The 19353-nt window shown below is 37.4% G+C and overlaps 1 protein-coding gene across 2 annotated transcripts in view; it reads left to right on the top strand.

Annotated features, from left to right (window-relative positions):
- prkcbb (protein kinase C, beta b) overlaps positions 1-19353 on the top strand; it is a 113130-nt gene continuing 93777 nt past the window's right edge. Inside the window, exons 1-2 of one of the 2 annotated variants that reach the window (XM_042722905.1) lie at positions 1-321; positions 1342-1373. In XM_042722905.1, coding sequence (XP_042578839.1) covers positions 152-321; positions 1342-1373 — 202 coding nt within the window. In that variant the 5' untranslated portion in view covers positions 1-151. The remainder of the gene's footprint in view (positions 322-1341; positions 1374-19353) is intronic. The other variant, XM_042722896.1, reaches the window with a different exon arrangement.

The following is a 19353-nucleotide window of genomic DNA, read 5'->3' as shown; positions in this document are numbered from 1 at the left end:
CAGAGTGTGTGTGCGTGTACCGGTGCGTAAGGAGGGACGCAAAGCATCGCGCCTGAGAGTTCGTCACAGTCTGAAGCTTTGCATTACATGTTCGCATTCCGCACAACTCTCACCAGTGTACAGGCTCGCGCAAACTTTCCCCGCGTTGAGAATGGCAGAGCAATCGAACAGCGATGGAGAGGAGGGGAGCGCACCCATGAGGGGCTTTGCCCGACAGGGTGCCCTGAGACAGAAGAACGTTCACGAAGTTAAGGACCACAAGTTTATCGCTCGCTTCTTCAAGCAGCCTACTTTCTGCAGCCACTGCACGGACTTTATCTGGTAAGGGAGTTTGTGCGCTCCAAGTTCATTCCCTACTGAATTGTATGGCAAGCGTCTTTAACATTCATTCATTAAAACGAAGTACTATTGTGTTGCTAATTCTTTTCTTTTCTTTTTTTCTTTTCTTTTTTTTTCTTTTTTTCTTTCTTTTCTTTTCTTTTTTTTTTTTACTGCTAGGAAGTAATCTAGTAGTAACTAGTAGCCGTCAAGTGCACATGCAACTATTTATTGAAATACATGTACATATTCAGCAGATACTTTTAGAACTCATTCATTAGTTACTAGTAACAAATCTGGTGCTTGATATCCCTTTTGCTATAACGTTTTCTTTTTACTAATAGAGAGATGCTAGTATCTATATATGTGGCATTAGTATATTTGTCTTAAAATGTATTCTTATATGTAATGACTTGCCAGAACTGCTCCTTTGCTGTTAATTTAAATGTCTTATTAATTAACTTTGAAACATTTCTAGTAAAAATGCAATGGAAAATACACTGTTGTCTAATAAATGAATAATAAATAAAAAATAGGCATAGTAAAATTAAAACAGATTCTAGTTAATTTAAGGAATACATGTTAAAATGGCTTTCCATAGATATGAACCTGTTACTGTTGCAGCTCATGTGTAGCACTATGCACTGTATCAAGACCTAATGTGCTGTCTATCTAGACAGCTCTCATTTATGGGCATCATATGTAAACACGGCTGACTCTAAACAAGCCTAGAATGGCCAAAATGCTTTCGGTAGGAGCTCACTTGGTTTCGAGCCACTACTTTATTGATTTCCCAAAGTAAATTTTGTAAAGTACAAAGTAAAATTAAATGTAAAAAATTGAATGAAAAATTACTTGTTTGTAGTTGCAAGTTATACAAGAGTATAAGACAGTACAAGAAATAAGAAATTAGTCATACTACATGAGGCAACAGCCAAACCACAAAGTGATGTAGTTCAAGTTTAAATGTTTAAAAATTATGGTTTCAATTTTTTCAACGAACCCTTGTTTTTTTTCTTTCAGGGGTTTTGGGAAACAAGGATTTCAGTGTCAAGGTAGGAATTTATTCATTAAAGATTTTGAAAGATCTCGGAAAGTGTTAAGTGCCTGTGGTAGTATTTGTAAATGTCTTGCAGCAACAGTAAATCCTTTTCAAGGACTATCAGTATTGTATATTTGACATGTCTCAAAGGTTTTTTGTTATGATGGTGTTACTGGAGGACATGCTGACAGTGTTTAGAGTCTTGCATGAACTTATAAGGTCCATTCTGAAGGATGCCTTGAGTTTTCCAGAGGTTTCCACCAGTGTGATGTTCTTGAGAATCTCAAAGTGGTGACTCAAGTATATTTCATTTTAATAGAGTAGATATTACGGTATTATACAAAGCATCTTGACAGTAAAATGGAAAGTAATTAACAGGACGTTTAATAACCTAGAAATTTGCACACTGGTAAAATAGATGATCCTGCAGATATTCTTATTAGGCAATCTTCAATATCTACATATCTCATTTGAATTAGATTTTCTAATCATTTTAACAACAGAAGTCTGATTCTGTATGCTTTATTGTTCAGATTTGAAGCATATAATGTCCTCACTGCAGATGTTCATGCCTCCCGTTTGTCTCATGAGTAGAATTATCAAATTTCTGCGGGATGCCTTTCACATTGGAGTACGAACAAGTTAGGCGTTTCTCATATGAAATCATGGTGAAAATGCAAAGTGGCCATCTGGATAGCTTTTTTCAAACTCTTGCACAAGCAGTATGACTTGGAAGTGTGAAGTTTTGGCACATTTTCTAACATTGCAATTTGTACCTGTAGACCTGTGGATAGCTGTTTTCTTCACTGTATGAGTCTGAATTGCCTTGGAAAAGTAATTTTAATTCCTGCTTTACTCTTACGCACTAAATGTTCTGGATGTTCTTTAAGGTGACTGCAATTACCGGTCACGGCAGGTCAATGGCACCCTCTGCGGTGCTGCACTTTTCCATTTTTCCACCGCAGGCTTCAGCACTAGCGCTAATTACAGGTGCACAGTTGAGTGTATGATGACTTTACCCACTGCTCGATCTTTCTCCTCTCTCCCTCAGTTCCTAGTTCTTTTTCTTACAGACACGCTCTTAAATCTTTTCTAAACCTGTTGAAACCTTCCATTGATTTGCGAGAGCAGCCCTGACTGTATCTGGAATACCGGACCCCATAGGAGCTGAGGGAGAAAGGGAATTCTTCTGGAAGGTCATGCTCAGACATGCTGAAACCTGAGGTTTTCTGCTGGAGAGCAAAGCTGTCTGTGCCTCTTGTAGATTTTGCCTAGAAGAGTCAAGCTCTGGTAGAACAGTCTAGGAACTATACTATACATTCTCCCTTAGTTCAATTTGTTTTGGCATATGTGAATATGACAATTTCACTTAGATTTGCACCAAAACAATCGTTTAGAGATTGCCCGAATGGTTCATTTGTGCGGACCAAGCGGCATCATAATTCACAATGGGAAAGGCATGACCTGCATAAACACATATTTGGTACACTTTGAAATGTTCTTTTGTGAAAGAGAACTGAACCAACATAGTAACTTAATGCCTTGTTTTTGGAACATAGGCAAAAGATCTACGGGTCTGAAAATGCCCTAAATAAAACTAGACTTTTGCTCATGGTACAGAATGAGCCTACACAGATGTGGCTCTCTAAATGCAGTGCATGAAATGCGACTACCCTGCAATTGTGTAAAGTTATGGTAGAAAAGTTCTTTATTAAAAAGAAAAGTATTTATTTATAAAAGTGAGGATTTTATTTATTTATTTATTCATTTACTGTAGGTATTAAATGCCTTTCATCCAATGAAATTCTTAAACATATTTTTTTTAATGGTTCTTCTGTAATTCAGTGGTGCTAATTATTATTGTACTTTTTGGGTACAATAATGCATTTTTAGAACTTCATTAATTATGAAACATTGGTTTAGTGCACTTAAGTTTTTCTACAGTACAAATTTTTAAAGATATTTTGCTTTTGCAAGGATGGGAACATTCTAGAAGTTTCTGTAACATTCCGAAATATTCTGTAATATTCTAGTTCATAGGTCCTCAACCCTGCTCCTGAAGCCCCACAGTCCTGCAAAGTTTACTTGGCCTGTGACTTTTCAAGTGGTCCTGAAGACCTTGATTTGCTGGTTCAGGTGTGTTTGATTAGGTTTGGATCTGAATTCTGCAGGACAGTGGGGCCCCTTGAAGAGGGTTGAAGACGTATGTTCTAGTGCATTCTGGAACATTCCAGAACATTGTGACTAATCATAAAAGACCAAAATCATCCAAAATACACTTCTGAAGTTTTGGACGACTTATTTTTTGTAACTATTTATTTTGAACCGTTGTTAGCTCAGTATTATCCATGTAGCATGTAAATTTTCTGCATGAATAATAACAGATTAGCTTGTATAAATTGCATTACGTAGTTACTCTTTATGGAAAGAAATGCATTGTGTTACTTTTATGTTACTTGGCCCTTTCATACCTAAAGTGTAATTAATAAGCCTCAGGCTGAAGAAAGTGCCTCTGCACCTCACTCCTAATTTCTCTCAACATGGGGACAGGAGAGGTGTCAGTGAAAAAATGGGAATAACTCATTAAAAAAATTAACAGATATTTTAATATAAAAATAACAGTAATGAGTTACTTTAGTTACTTGAAATAAGAAATCTGATTACGCAACTCTCGTTACTTTTATTGCGTCACCCCCAACACTGAATATCTCCAGTTCCTGGGTCACCCCAAATAAATCTGTGTGGTGTAATTTCGTTTCTAATGTCTGGATTTTACCTATGAAAATGTCATTGTGTACTTCAAGTGAAATAATAAATTATTTTGCCTTCAAGACTTTTTAATGTTACAGTGACTCCATCAGCTATTAAGCAGCAAAGAGACACAAATAACAAGCTGGCCACTCACTGGCAATTTTTGTGTGCATTTAAAGAGGAGAAAGAGACTAAGATCTAAGGAAGGTTTACATATTCCTATGGAATACAGGCACAGCTGTGATCTGGTTCTTCCTTAATCATGTGAAAAACAGTGAGTAAATAATAAAAGAGGATTTCCTCTTGCTGTCAGCTTGATGGTGAGCCAGCTGCTTAGGAGAGCCTCTTTTGCCTCCTCAGTATTAATTGCAAAATTACAAGTTTGAAGAAGAGCTGGCAGAATGTTCTACATCTGAATAGAGCTGAGGAAGAGAAAGAGAGGAATAGACAGAGGAAGAAGTGCATACATGATGAGAAATCAGAAGAAGAAATGTGAAATCCAAAAAGTGTTTGAATTTTTAGTTGATTGACAATATTTCAGAGTGAAGGATTGAAGAAATCATTAATGTACACTCGGTCAGTCATTACTGCAATTGAATGTCTGTTTAACAAAAAAGTAAATTGATATAAAATATAGATTTTTTTGTTTAAAATTATTATGTTAGAAGAAAGAGACAGTAGTGATATGTGGGATGAGTGATATGATACTATAGACTTACAGAAAGTCTCTTTAACAGCAGTTATCATTATTTGTACACCTAACACCTTTCAAAACAACCCTGATGATTTCACTTGTACATCTCCAACCACTTACCTTCTGCCTAAATGCCCTTGGAAATCAAAGCAGACTGTGATTGCATTTATATATTTGTGATGCAGGGGGTGTCTCACACCTCGCTCTGTTCCGTGGAAAGGCAGAACATAACCACATCTGAAGGAGTAGGCCGTTTAAAGCCTCTATAAATAGCATAAGTGTTCCATGAAGCAGTGCTTTAATAATTGGGGTGGGGGGGGGGGGGGTATGTGTGGGTGTTCAGGGAGAGCAGTAGTTTATGAAATGCATAGAAGAACCTCAGTCATTAAAGAACATGGCATCAGTTCATATACGTCATCACCCTGTTCTTGCAAGAATAATTTATGTGTTTGCTCCATTTTAGCAGCTTTGGAATGGCATGTTTTAGACAGTAGCCTCATTTTGAGGGGAAAAATATAAATGATCAATGGCGACATAAGGCACTGCTATGCTCTACTGTAGAGAAGAGTGAAGCTGTGTGTATCAGCCACGAGTAAGATTTTATTGCTGTGAGGTTTTTCAGGACAGTTAGTTTTTAGTAATTTACAATTGAAATATCAACTATATGAGACAAATAAGACAATTGTTGACAGTCAGTAAGAGTATAGAGATATACAATCAATGTAGATAGCATATTTTTGGTTTTGGAAAAATTTTATGAGATATATGTTTTCTTATTGAAATGTTGACCTTTAATTGCAGACTTTGATATCGTAGCAATTCTGAGTACAATTTGAAACACCTAGATCTTTTCTGAAACACTAGAGGATGCACATTAGAGATTGCTCTTTTCCTTCAGGAGAAAAATGTGAGAGGCAGACGTCTCCATTTGCCCTCTGTGTGGTCTCATTAAGTACATTTACATGCACTTTAAAAGTTTGATTTCAGTCAGAATAGATTTCAGAATAAAACAACAATTTAAGTGTCACTAAAAAAAACAATAATTCATCTTTTAAAAGTGTAATGTAAATAGTCCCACTGAAATTGCATTAGTCTCGTAGAAACCAGTGCAATTTACCTCAGTGTTGTACACTTGCTCTGAAATACAGAGGTGATGTGTGACCTATTTAATCTTTTAAATATTCAATGTCCACAACATTATTTGAATATTTAAACTATATTTGTGTATATCAAATTTTTTATGTTCTTAACAATATTCAAAGGCCTCATGACTCCTGGTGGATTGGTTTTCTGGATAAGGATTCATTAGGATTTTTCAGTTCAATTCACGTTTATTTGTACAGTGATTTTCATGAAACAAATCATTGCAAAGCAGCTTCACAGAAAAGTTTCTGTGTTACATTTACATATTTTCTTGACCTGGTAAGGACTCTGTTAGCTGCATTTTGGACTACCTGTAGCTTATTTATTGAAGATGCAGGACAACCACCTAGCAGTGCATGCATTACAATAGTCCTGTCTTGAGGTCATGAATGTGTGAACTAGCTGTTCTGTATCAAATGAAAGTGAAAGTCGTGACATTTGCCAAGTATGGTAACCCATACTCAGAATTGGTGCTCTGCATTTAACCCATCCAAGTGCACACACACCGAGAACACACACCCGGAGCAGTGGGCAGCTATAGCCAGCGCCCGGGGAGTACCTGGGGGTTCAGTGCCTTGCTCAAGGGCACTTCAGCCATGGGTATTGAGGGTGAAAGAGAGCGCTATAGATACAGGTAACATGGTAAGTATCTTACCTGTATCTCAAGGTTTTTGTACCATGTGAAAAATTATTTTCAAAAGTTGCTGTCCAATATTGTAATTGTAATCTTAAAGATTCTGTATACTGTTTTTGGTCCAGTATATAATATCTCAGTCTTTTTCGAATTTAATAGGAGAAAATTAATGGCCATATAATCTTTTACATATTTAACACACTCTGTTAGCTTAGATAAGTTAGAAGTTTCATCTGGTCTTGTTGAAATGTATAGTTGAGTATCATCAGCATAACAATGGAAACTAACCCCAAATTTTCTGATAATATTACCAAGGGGCAACATGTATATTGAAAATAGCAGCGGGCCTAAAACAGATCCTTGTGGCACTCCAAACTTTACTGGTGTTAATTGAGATGATTCCATGTTTAAGTAAACAAAGTGGTAACAGTCAGACAGGTAGGATCTAAACTATCTTAGAGCCTGTCCTTAAATGCCTTTATAGTTTTGTAATAGAGCTACGAGTATGTCATGATCTATAGTGTCGAACGCAGCACCAAGATCAAGTAAAACTAGTAATGAGATGCAGCCATGGACTGATGCATGAAGCAGGTCATTTGTAATTTTAATAATTGCAGTTTCTGTGCAATTTTTTCAGTTTTTAGGACACACACCTGCATTTTGAGAATCAACTCGTTTTGTTTGGATCCTCGATTGGAAAATAAAAAATTACAGCATAGGAAAAATTGAAATTCATATCTGTTAGTAGATACAAGTCAACACTGACTGTGTGAATGTAGTCCAGCTGTATTTCCAATTTTTCTAGCCTCTGCCACTATCACAATGTGTTCTTTTATCATCTCAACTCAAATAGAAATAAAAAATGATTCCCCAAAAGTCTCATTGTAGCAATGATCCAATTTCGTTTGGAATCCATTTGTGTTAGAAGTTTGATCTGAATAGTCGATGGGTGATTGGTGATGTTTCAACCAGCTAATGAATGTTGAGAGCCAATTACACATGGATAGAAGAGCCTGACAAGGGCCATCTGCTCAGCTTTCGGGACCTAGTAAAAAGGTCTGCCGAGAGCCACATTGCAGGAAGAGAATGTGTGTAATAATGCAATAAGGACGTTCAACTGCCTGTAAAAGGGCCTCCATGTTAAGCAAGTACAGTTTAGTCCTGAATGCTGTTAGCCTCTCCCAGTGCTTTCAACAAGATTAGATCATGGCAGTGTTTTCCAGGCCACCCGAGGGAGGGTTCCTGTTCTATTGACACTTCAAGATTGTTTACTGCAGAACAGGATCCGTTTGTTTAGAACAAACGTGTCTGACCTTTGTGGCTTCAGTGTCCCCGTGGATAAGATGCATGAGGCTTGATATTCCCTTCTGCTGGACCTTATTCGCTCTCTCTCCTAAATTAAACCAACTTCAGTCCATTCAATATTTATGTCATTGTCAGTTTTCAGTGTCGATGGCCTGAAAATACTCAGGATAAATGAGAGGGCTTTTGGAAGAGTTTTGACCTTCACCTCACAAGCTTGTTGTTCAGGTGCTCTTTGTTTGATGATAGCCAGCACTGAATTTGATGTGTGTTCCGGCCGACGGGTCTTTTGGAAGTTGGAAAGAGGGTTAGGAGGACATGAGAGGCAGCCACCAGCTGAGCGTCTGAAACTGGCTGGGTGGAGGTCCTGTGGGGACCATCTTGTCTTAGTTGGCCTTACATTTAAATGGGCAATAACAAGAGAGATCTCACTCCATCAGCAAGGCAGTTCAGTTTTGAGCTGCAGTTAGATAGACACTTTGAGGACTCATATTGTTTAATGGTGCTTGCTAAGTGAAAGTGATGTGTAGCCAAGTATCATGTCCCATACTCACAATTTGTGCTCTGCAGTTAAGTGAGTAGTACTGGTGCCCAGGGAGCAAGGGGGTTCGGTGCCTAGCTCAAGGGACTCACCTCAGTCGTGGTATTGATGGTGGAAGAGAACACTAGTCATTTACTTGCACCTACAATCCCTGCCTAGACTTGAACCTGTGACCTTTGGGTTACAAGTTTGACTCTAACAGTTAGGCCACGACTTGCTAAGGCACCTAAATGATACTTCAAATCATGTGGCTTGTTGAGGAGAGGTGTGCTATAACTTTTCTAAGCAATCCAATTGATTATTTTTGGCCAGTAGACTATAAAAGGGTGGAAGTATCCCATAGAATTGAATTGAGTAGGGGCCTGTGGCATACCTGAAGATTTCATAAGGACTCTTTTGACTTGGACCAGCAATCCTGGCGTACTGTTTGTGAATTATAAAGACAATTTTTATTTTTTCCTAAGATTCTTTTGTATTTATTTATTGTTTGTTAATTGTTCTTGGTCTTATTTTAGCAGTTTCTTCTACCCTCTTATTCATTGAGATTTTTATGTTATGCTGAATTCAACAAAGTTGACATCGTTTAAATGGACAGAAGAAACTGGCTGTGCTTGATATAGACATGACAGCATCATAGAAGGAGCAGTGTTAGGACTACTTTAGTTCATCATCTGTTTTTATGTAAACAGTCTCTGCTTTTTCCATCTTGGTCGCCCACATCTGTGAGAACTGAAGAGAAATTCAAGGGGATCTGTAAATCTGAGACATCAACATTTACCTGCCATCTTAGATGTATGTCACCCACCTAGGCCTCCACTTAACTGTGCTAGTGCTTTGAGTGCGGGATCCTGTCACAAATCTATCAACATGTCTAATTCCTCCTTGTATCCCTGTGTTTGGGTCTCAGCGTTATCACGATGACTGACAATGATTCAAAGAACACAGTCTGAGAGTGCTGTCAGAACAGAGAAACCACTCCGAGCTGCGCTGTCCAGATATCAACCTTGGTGACAACTTCCACATGCTAAGTAGTTCTGCCATGCTTTTAGACTGGGCATTTCTTCTTTTCAGTAGTCTGCATAGTTCACCCTAAAATAAAAAATTCTGTCGCCTGTTGGGTTTTTTAATGCATCGTGGGTCATGATATTACCTAAAAAGCAGGGTGGCAATATTTACAAATAAGAGGTACCAAAATCCTTTTCAAGGGAGGTAATTTCACTTGGTGGCCATATTTGCAATGCCTCCATGCAGCTATTTCAGGCATGAAAGACCAACTCCTGTTTACTTGAATGGGGAAATACTGAAATAATATATTTCAAATCACCAACAAAATCTGACATTAACTGTTTCATAAATGTTGTTTCTCATGTGCATTAAAAAGCATGTATTTCAGGTCGCCCCTGCCAAGCCGCATATTATGCAGTCTGTTTTTATTGGAAACAGAGCCTAGGTAGTGATGCAATACAAATTCCAGTTTGGCTCTTTTATTTAGGAGGCGCGACTTCTGCCATATTGTACATAGCACTTTCTCCCATTCATAGTAATGTGAGTGAGCTGTCTTGGTATATATACAGCCTTAGTATTTGCTAAACTTAAATGAAATTGCCAAAACATATACTGAAGCAGCTGAAAATAGAAAATGTGTGTTGTCCTTTAACAGTCTGTTAATTCGTCCTGGTTACAGAATGATGCTGCTAATCTAAAATAGGCTAAATATTGGGAGATTAATTGGACTGGCCAATACATCTGCTATATTACTGCTATATAACTATACAAATACCTATAGCTTGTGTGAGGAACAGACTAGGATGCACTAATATTACAATATGCTGATATTATATGCCAATAAATACGCCATTGTCATGGCTGATAATAAAAGTACATACTATTTTGTCTAAATAAATAAAAAATAAATCACAAAAAAACACTAAAAATCAGTCCATTTGCTACAAGTGAGTTTAGTCAACATTGCATTATAATGTTAATTCTGAAAAATTTATATTCTTTTTGAGCTATGCTAAAGATTTACTAGTGTTAGGACTGTAGTCTGTCCTTCATAGCATCCCTAGAACAGACCATCTCAAATGATCATTGACATGAGAAGTATCAGAAATGTAGCACACTCAAACCCACTTACTGAAAGAAGAAAGTGTAGAAGAAATGTTCAGAAATATGAATGAGATTTGAGAGCTAGGGCTCTGACAGAATTTTGTTTTTGGTTGAAGTGTCTCTTTAAGATCATTTTTAGCTTCAGACTGAAATATTCACAGATGGTCCAGCTGTGAGTGGAGGCCAAATCAGTGCTGCTGAGCTGCACAGGGTGAAGTGAGAGAGACAGATTGAGGGGCGAATCTGCAGGTTTTTAGGTATTAAAGTGAAGTCAGGTTCACCGCTGGGATCACTGTCAGTCACATATTAAAAAATGGGCAATCTCAGAGTGGGCCAGCTAGGTTAAAAGCTTCCCCAGGCTATCAGTCACACTTTTAATTGAAATGCAAGTATGTTAGGACACAGGGGCTCTTTTTAAGCACAGCTACTGGCATTAGCTGAGTTGACAAGACAGGAGACTCTGGTTGAATGTTTAAAAAATATCAAAAAGCAGTGAGGTATACGATTAGCCTACTTTACCTGACAGTACCAGCTGATATATGTCGTGGAGTGGTGGTTTGATAGTTTGACTCCTAACCCTAAGGTTGTGGGTTCGAGTCTCGGGCCGGCAACAGCACGACTGAGGTGGACCTTGAGCAAGGCAAAAAACCCCCAACTGCTCCCTGGGCGTCGCAGCATAAATGGCTGCCCACTGCTCCAGGTGTGTGTTCACGGTGTGTGTGTGTGTTCACTGCTGTGTGTGTGCACTTTGAATGGGTTAAACGCAGAGCACAAATTCTGAGTATGTATGTATCGGATTACATGAATATTGCACAAAAAGAAAGGAATAGCTACAGAATACCTGATATTTCCTTCAGGGAGCAATTCAGGTCACCTCTCAAGGATTTTGTTGGTTAGCATGCTCGAGTTAGCCTCCACTGTTAGCAGCAGCGTACAACTGCTATTGAGATGAATGGGAAACTAACTAAAAACTGCTAACAGTTTGCTTTTTCTAGGTATTCACTGAGTAAGCTGTTGTGACATTGCCTTCACAAACTTCCAGACTGTTTATGAAGAATATTATATATTTGTTATATTTTTATGTGATGCAGGTCAAAAGTGTGGGGTTTATAAGATATATATCTTTAAATCTATTTCTAAAACTATAAAGACATTTTAAAGACATTTATAAAGGTAATAAAATTCAAAAATAAATTATATTCTTTTAAACTTTTTATTCATCAAAGAATCTTGAAAATAAATATTAAGCACAAAGTTTAATTATCAACACTGATAATGATAATAAATGTTTCTTAAGCAGCAAATCAGCATATTAGAATGATTTCTGGAGGATCATGTGACACTGAAGACTGGAGTAATGATGCTGAAAATTCAGCTTTGCTATCACAGGAATAAATTACATTTTAAAATGCGTTAAAATAGAAAATAGTTATTTTAAATTGTAATAATATTTCACAATATTACTTTTACTGTATTTTTGATCAAATATATGTAGCCTTCGTGAGAATTAGAGACTTCTTTTAAAAAAACATAATAAAATCTTACACCACCAAACTTTTGAAACTTTACACGCTCTGTATAATTTAATCACAAATGAAACAGAGCTGGTATAGAATTGACAGTCACTACTGGAAACTTTGTCTGAATGACTTCATTCATAATGTGAGATGTTTTACAAACCACTTGAGCTGGTCAGCAGGTTCTGTTTTCTGGAAGTGCACAGAAAGGCATGAGGGTCAGGGCAGACCCCTTTTTTAGAAAGCCCAGTTGAACCATGGCTGAAGTTTTTCATTATTGACCCTACTGGGTATTGATGCTATTGTATGAGCCTGATCGATGTTAATGCAGTGAATTCCCTTTGGCCAGCAATTGAATTGGTCTTCTGCTGTAAAACACAGGAGAATATGCATATGCTTTCCACTGACTCAGCCAAGTTTTGGACTGAAAGGAGATTGAAGTTAAATGAGAATTAAATTTAATGCTAAACACTGATGTGAGCTACATTTTCTTTGCTTTTTTAGATCTCGCTTTTTCTTAAGCTTCAAAATACCAAACTCTGGGAATAAATAAATTATTGATAAATAAAGAAATAAATAATTTCAATCGCTACATCTGACCTGAATGTTCTTGTTTAGCTCAGCTGATACCAAAATGCCAGAACTGCCTTAAAGTTAATCCATAATGAGCTGTTTATACTTCTGCAAAATGCGGATAGAACAAGAAATGTCTCACTTTTGATTCATAGTGTCGCACTGATTCATAAAATACTCTATTTATGCATAATCATATATTACATTCTACATGATCTGGCTTGAATGACAGTAAATAGGGTGTGTAGATGGTGCTGATGATGATTGGTGAAGTAAAGACCTGTAAGAAGGCTTCAGTAATAGTGCTGCAGTGCTCCTCAATCCCATTTAACCCATAAGACCATTTAACTGCTTGCTGCAGTTGCTAGGCAACAGGAGATGGTTAGCCTCAGTACATGAGTACTTTTGCAGCACTGTCTCTATCTCTCTTTCTCACTATTTCTCTCTGTCACTCTTGTGGATGCACTGTCCCAAATATCATTGCTTCTTGAGATTATACTCTGTTAAATAGAATTGTTCTTGGGTCAGCATGCAAAAAAGTGATTTAACTTCCCTTTGGCGGACTCAAGCTGTTGTAGTTTCAGGTTTAGCTTCCACTTGTGGTTATTTTCATCACAGCATCAATTACATAAAAAAGGAAGCTTTTGATTCAGATACACTGAAGTAAAACTGTGACCAAAATCATATCTCTCATGATGCCACAGTCATTAGAGTAGTAGTTATAGTAATATTTGGTCAGGAATATTTTTTTAATTGACTATTTAATGAAGGTGGGATTGTGATTTCATGTACTAATTCAGACTGGATTGGGAACTCTGTAGATTATATATAGATTATTATAATTTTTTAGGGGAAATAATACAGTATTAAAGATGCTATAGTGGCTGTTTTGAGCAGTCAGTGTTTTTATTTTGATTTAATGTAATTTTCTATTTTTCTGTAAGATGAGGTACCAGCTGTACTTGAACCACCAACTGTTATTTTATTCAGTAATTTGGCAAAAAAAAAAAAAAAAATCGGCACCTTATCGGTTTTCTGCAGACATTTGTGAATGTATTATCTGTATACTATACTGTATGCATTTTTATTGTTAGATTTAGTGTATGTATTTGTCTGCGTGTGTGTAGAAAATATGGAGATGGTCACATCAGATGGGAACAGAATTATAAGTATGTCTGTCAAACACAAATTGAACTAACCTCAGGGAAAACTATAGTCTTGTCTAAAGAGGGCTTTTAGCACATGTACAGTGAATTTATAGATGAATCAGAGCACAGATCTGTGTGCCTGTCATTGGCGGTCCTCTGATCCTTTACTTGGGCCTTTGTCACCACTGACTGTAGTCTGAGCGCACACGCTGTACTGAAAGCAGCTGTTGTCGCTGTAGCCGAATGCTGCTGGGTCATACTGATATCATTAGAGCAGTTAGAGGACTGAGCCAGGATCTGTGGGTTGTTTGGAGGTTACACTGCATGTGTGATTAGATTCCGTGGAGATTATTCCTGTTCCTTCTCTCTAAATCGGTCTAGTTCTCAGTAATTGCTCATCTCTCTTCCTTGTATTCTCTCTTTCTTCCTTCCTTTCATTGGTAAAATGATTGTTGTCAAAGGGTAATAGTATGCATGATACTTTGTTTTATTCCATTGTGCTAAATGATTAGAGTAGTCTTATAACAAAGTATTTTCATTTTATATGTTTGTATGACTGGTTGATTAATTGGGTGAACTAGTTTTTTTATTGTTTTATTTATTTTATTCCTTTATTTGAATGTAATTTAATTATAATTCATTTTATTTTATTTGTTTTATGGTTTCAATTATATAAAACCTTTTTGAACACTGGCATTTTCAAATTAATCTGCTTTTAGAGCATTTTATAATTACAGTTTTTGCATTGTTCCTCCTCTTTTGTAAGTTGCTATATGCGTACTAGTAGAATATGTCAGTGACTTGCAGTGGTCTCAAGATTTACATTTTGCTAGCAAAGTTTAAAACAATTGCACTTTTATTAACGTGCCTCACCACCCTTTCATCCATTCTGTCACCCTCCATGTAATACTTTTAAAAGCACAATTGTATCATAAAGGCCCACTCAGAAACCTATATGATTATAATCAGGTGAACAAATCAATTAAGTACATTTTAAAAGAGAATACTTTTAGTTTTTCTGCTTCAAATTCAATTCATTGTGTTGCTTACCATTTCTTTGTAATTATTTCTGAAATTTACTAGCAATTTCTGATTATTTGTATTAAAAACCAATCAATGCAGGTTAGAAGATTTATTTATTTGTTGTTCAGTTTGTGGTGCCCTTATCATCTACTTTTATAAATCATATCCTCTCAGAATTAGTTAACATTAGTTAACTGCTTTAGTTAACATGAACTAGTAAGCATGAACAATAATTCTACAGCTTTTTTTTAAACGTAGCTAATGTTAATTTCAACATTTACTAATGCATTATTAAAATCAAAAGTTGTGGTTGTTAATATTAGTAAATGCACTCTGAAATAACAATGAATAGCTAAATTAGCATGAACTAACATTAACAAATATTAATAAATACTGTAATAAATGTATTGTTCATTGTTTGTTCTTGTTAGTTAATACATTACCAAACATCAACTATTGGAAAGTTTTACCAAGATTTTTGTATTGTTTTAATTATTTTTGCTGTTTCTCACTTCTGCATTATCATCCGTCCATCTGTCGTGTGTTTGCTTCTGTCCATTTCGCTGTCTCTGCGTGTGTGTGTTTGTGTTTGTGTGGGTGGCGGGGGAAGGGTTGTGTGGGGGACAGGTATAGTGGGGGGTCGTGGTCCAGAGGGGGCGGTGAGCTGCACAGAGAGACTCTTCAGCAGATACACAAGCAGTCAGTGAAGAGGCTTCTTCAAACAGATGGGATGGGTAGAGTGGAGACACGGGCCTGTCACAGGGCAAACACAAACACCACACACACACTCCCTCAGAACTCAACCCTGTGACTCCAGTGTAAAAATGTTTTACGCTACAGTGTTGAATAGATAGAAACTGTTCATGATGAGTTGACTGATTTGTTAAAATGCTTATTTAACCCTTTGGTACATTTTTGTCTCGCTGTATTGCAGTTGCAGACATCTATAGGAATAAGCAGTACTGTTGTAATTATGTTACCTTTTGTCACTTTTTGTCTTTTGCGTGTTATGTACAATTCTGTGCTGTGGACAAGTGTTTGTCCACTCAGCATATAGACATCTCTGTTGATGTTTTTGTCATGTTTGTGACTTCATGTAACAGGAAAGAGAGAAATTTCCTATCTATTTTTCTGTAAAGTAAATTAAACAAATAGAAAGACAGAGTTTCTTACTTATTTATTTAGAAATTATATAGGAACGATAACAAACTTTTAGAAACACATTAAGAAAATGTATAGGAAAAAATTTCATTTCATGCTGATTTAAAGCAAGCAAGCAAAGCCTTGTAAATCTGTGATGGAAGAAGTGGAAGATGGAAGAAATATTAAATATTTAAATAAATAAAAAAACAACACGCACACATATAGTTGTTTTTATGCACAATTTTAGGGTTGAATTGTTTAAGGGATCTTTTTTTTCTTTTTTTCGCAAAGCTGAACTGGATGATGAACAGCAGTGCAACTTAACAACAGTATATCAAATGAATGTGTACTTTGGTAGTAACCTGTTCATGAATGGAACGCTTAATTTTAAGTAATATATTTAATTTTAGTCATATATTAAGCCTGGAGACCTGAGTAATCTCGTTGACTTGTAACAAATTTCTCCCACTGCCTATTCATTTTAGCTAACAGCATACACTTCTTCTATCATGCCCAACAATGCTTTTATGTTGCTAACAAGGATTTTGAAACGTCCCAGCTAAAAACACCAGCTCAGACCAGGATGAATTTACTCTAACTGATCCTTGCTTTTTTATGTTGAATTGAGCTGGTTTATGCTGGTCTGTGATGATTTGGTGCTGGTTCAGCTGTCCACCATCACAAATTCTGACCAACCAGCATGTTTAATACTGTGAAGTGTTGCCAGTGAAACTTGTTAAGAACACCAGTATCCCATGTTCGGGTCCAGTATCTAAAACACAGCATACGCCAGTCTTTTCAGCAAAGGTAACCATTTGTTTTATTAATTTAGTGTATTACAAACATCAAAGCAGTTTAGCCTACTCTTATTTTTCGCTTTAGCTTAGTTTTCTTATAATACTTGTACAGTAAAGCACATTTCGCACGTAACCTCATTAAACTTGCCGATAGCGCACTTAGTCACCATTCTGTCAACTTCAGATATTATTCAGATTCATTTATCACGTTTGTAACTGGCATCATTCAGTGCAGGGCAGAGTGCTGGTGCACTACACCATGTTTACAGCACTCGAAGTGTGTTTAGCTGCAGGCCGCAGCACAGAGGAGGAAGAGGCTGGTGTGGTGTGTGTGTGTAGTGAGAGAGGAGAAGTTGAGGACAGCTGTGGATTGACGGCTGACTCACTGACCTCATCCCTGCATCTCTGTAAGTCAGCTCAGCGTAGCGCTCAGCGGGCCGTGGTATTTTTATTTAGTGCGTAGGCTGGCCCTACTCACTTGCATAACTCCCATTACCACAGGCAGAAAAGGTGAAAATCAAATATCTTTTTTTCTTTGTGAACAATCACTCGTATCTCCTGTTGAAAAAAAGAGAGCATGCGCTGCCTGTCCACCAGCGCTCGCACTCCCCTTCTGCTTTACTCTCTCTCTCTCTCTCTCTCTCTCTCTCTCTCTCTCTCTCTAGCTCTCTCCTCATTGTTGTTCTGTTATTTGACTTAATGTTCCTGAGCTTGAGTGAGAATCACTCGTTTTAGTGGATGGAAGGTGAATTAAAAGGTTTCTTCTCCTCTAGTGAGCGTCTCTCATTCAGTGTGAGATCACACATATTGCTGAAGGGATGCCTTGTTCAGACCTCAATTAACTTTCAAAAGACCACTTTACTTTGTTTAGTGCATTGTTTACTACTTTGTTATTCAAATCAAGATCCTGTAAATTTGATTAAGGCCTGTATTAAACTGGTAGGCACATGTTGGTGCATTACAAATTACAATTGTTGTGCATGGTTTTTGAAGCTTCAACTTTGAGGGTCCCATCCATTTGTATTATATGGGCTCAAAGAGATGGATCATTTTTCTAAAAATCTTTGTTTGTGGTCCACATAAGAAAGAGCATCACATGCATCTGGGACAGCATGAGGGTGAATAAGTGATAAGAGAGTTTTCATTTTTGGATTGAGTATCCCTTTAACTACATTTTCAGTAGTATGACAGCTCAGCTGTTTTCAAAACTGTGTAGGTCTTCTAGTAACAAGCTGCTTCCTAACAAGTGGTGTAAAGTGACAAAATGCTACTTTGCTGTTTTTATGTCACATTGCATTATGCGCACAGCTCTACAGCCGAGTGAAACAAGGCAACACTTTCCTAGAAATGTTCTTATCTGTCATTATGAAGCTTGGTAAAGTCATTTTCTGTTTGGTGAATCGGTTCATTCAGGATCATAAAGAAGTGTTTCACATTATTACACTTTTTTTTAGTTATTAATTAATTCATCAAAAATGCACTTACTTCCTTATTGTCATTTAATACGTGCTGGACCTTCCTTGAGGAATTCATGTAGGAAAAGTTTCACAGATCATTCAGAAACAGAAAGAGGAATCAAACAAAAAGCGAAGGGAAAACTCTCTCCAGCTGTCTTAATCCATCATGCTAATAGTCATAATTGACTTCCCTTCAGGAAAAGGCTGTCTGTGCCATGTGCACAGTATAATAAAAAAACATTGCTTCTAGGGGTATATTTAAATAACCTGTTTTAAAAACATAACCAAGAGACACATTCATCAGCCATGATATTGTAGCCCCAGATCTTCAGATGAAAACCTGTTCTCCTCAGCTGAGAGACGCAGGTGCTTGCAGTGTCTCTGGCGTGTATATCCTGTTCTAACAGGAAGCCCTGGGCTCCACTTCCCTCTCAGCCAGCTCAACCCACTCTGCCAAGGTTGTGACAGACATCTGCTGCCAGAGAGTCATTAGCAGTGAAAGCCATTCTTTCTCATTATCTAGATTTCAGGAAAAGGGAACGCCGAGGCTGCTGGGAGCGCCGCCTTGGCTGAAGACTGGATGAGGTGTGTGTGGATCCGTCTTTCTCTGTAATGTCTCCGAAATGAGAAAGATTAGAAAGACAGCGAGGGGTAGAAAAGGAACGAACGGCAGGTTTAATTGGCATGCGACTGATTCGCCATGCGGCCACCGCTGCCAGGGCAGTGTAAAGTGGCAAAGCAAGCGCCAGCCTGTGCGTAGATTGAAGTGAGGGGGTGAGAAAGAAATAAAAGGAGAATGGAAAAAAAAATTGTTTCAAAAAAAAAAAAAAAAGAGTATTTCTCTTTTGCAACTGTTCTGCTCCTTTATTGAGTGGCCTAATGTTTGGTGGGTGGAAGCCTCATTGATTGAGTACTCTGCAGCTGAATTATATAAAGGCCATATGGGAGTGAAGGGATATCAGACAAATTCTAGACTTTTCTCAAGGCATGGTCGTGTGTTGTGTGGACCATCAGTGCAGTGATGGTCATGATTGTTGCGTTAGGATATGTTTGTGTGTGTGTGTGTGTGTGTGTGTGTGTGTGTGTGTGTGTGTGTGTGTGTGTGTGTGATCCACCCACTCGGTTGGTGTGTTGAGGTGATGTATGAATGTGCAGTGCTGC

This window comes from Cyprinus carpio, chromosome A3 (assembly GCF_018340385.1).
Source record: "Cyprinus carpio isolate SPL01 chromosome A3, ASM1834038v1, whole genome shotgun sequence".
Lineage (NCBI taxonomy): Eukaryota > Metazoa > Chordata > Actinopteri > Cypriniformes > Cyprinidae > Cyprinus > Cyprinus carpio.
The sequence above is the reverse complement of the archived record's forward strand: the minus strand, read 5'-3'. Positions and strand labels throughout refer to the sequence as shown.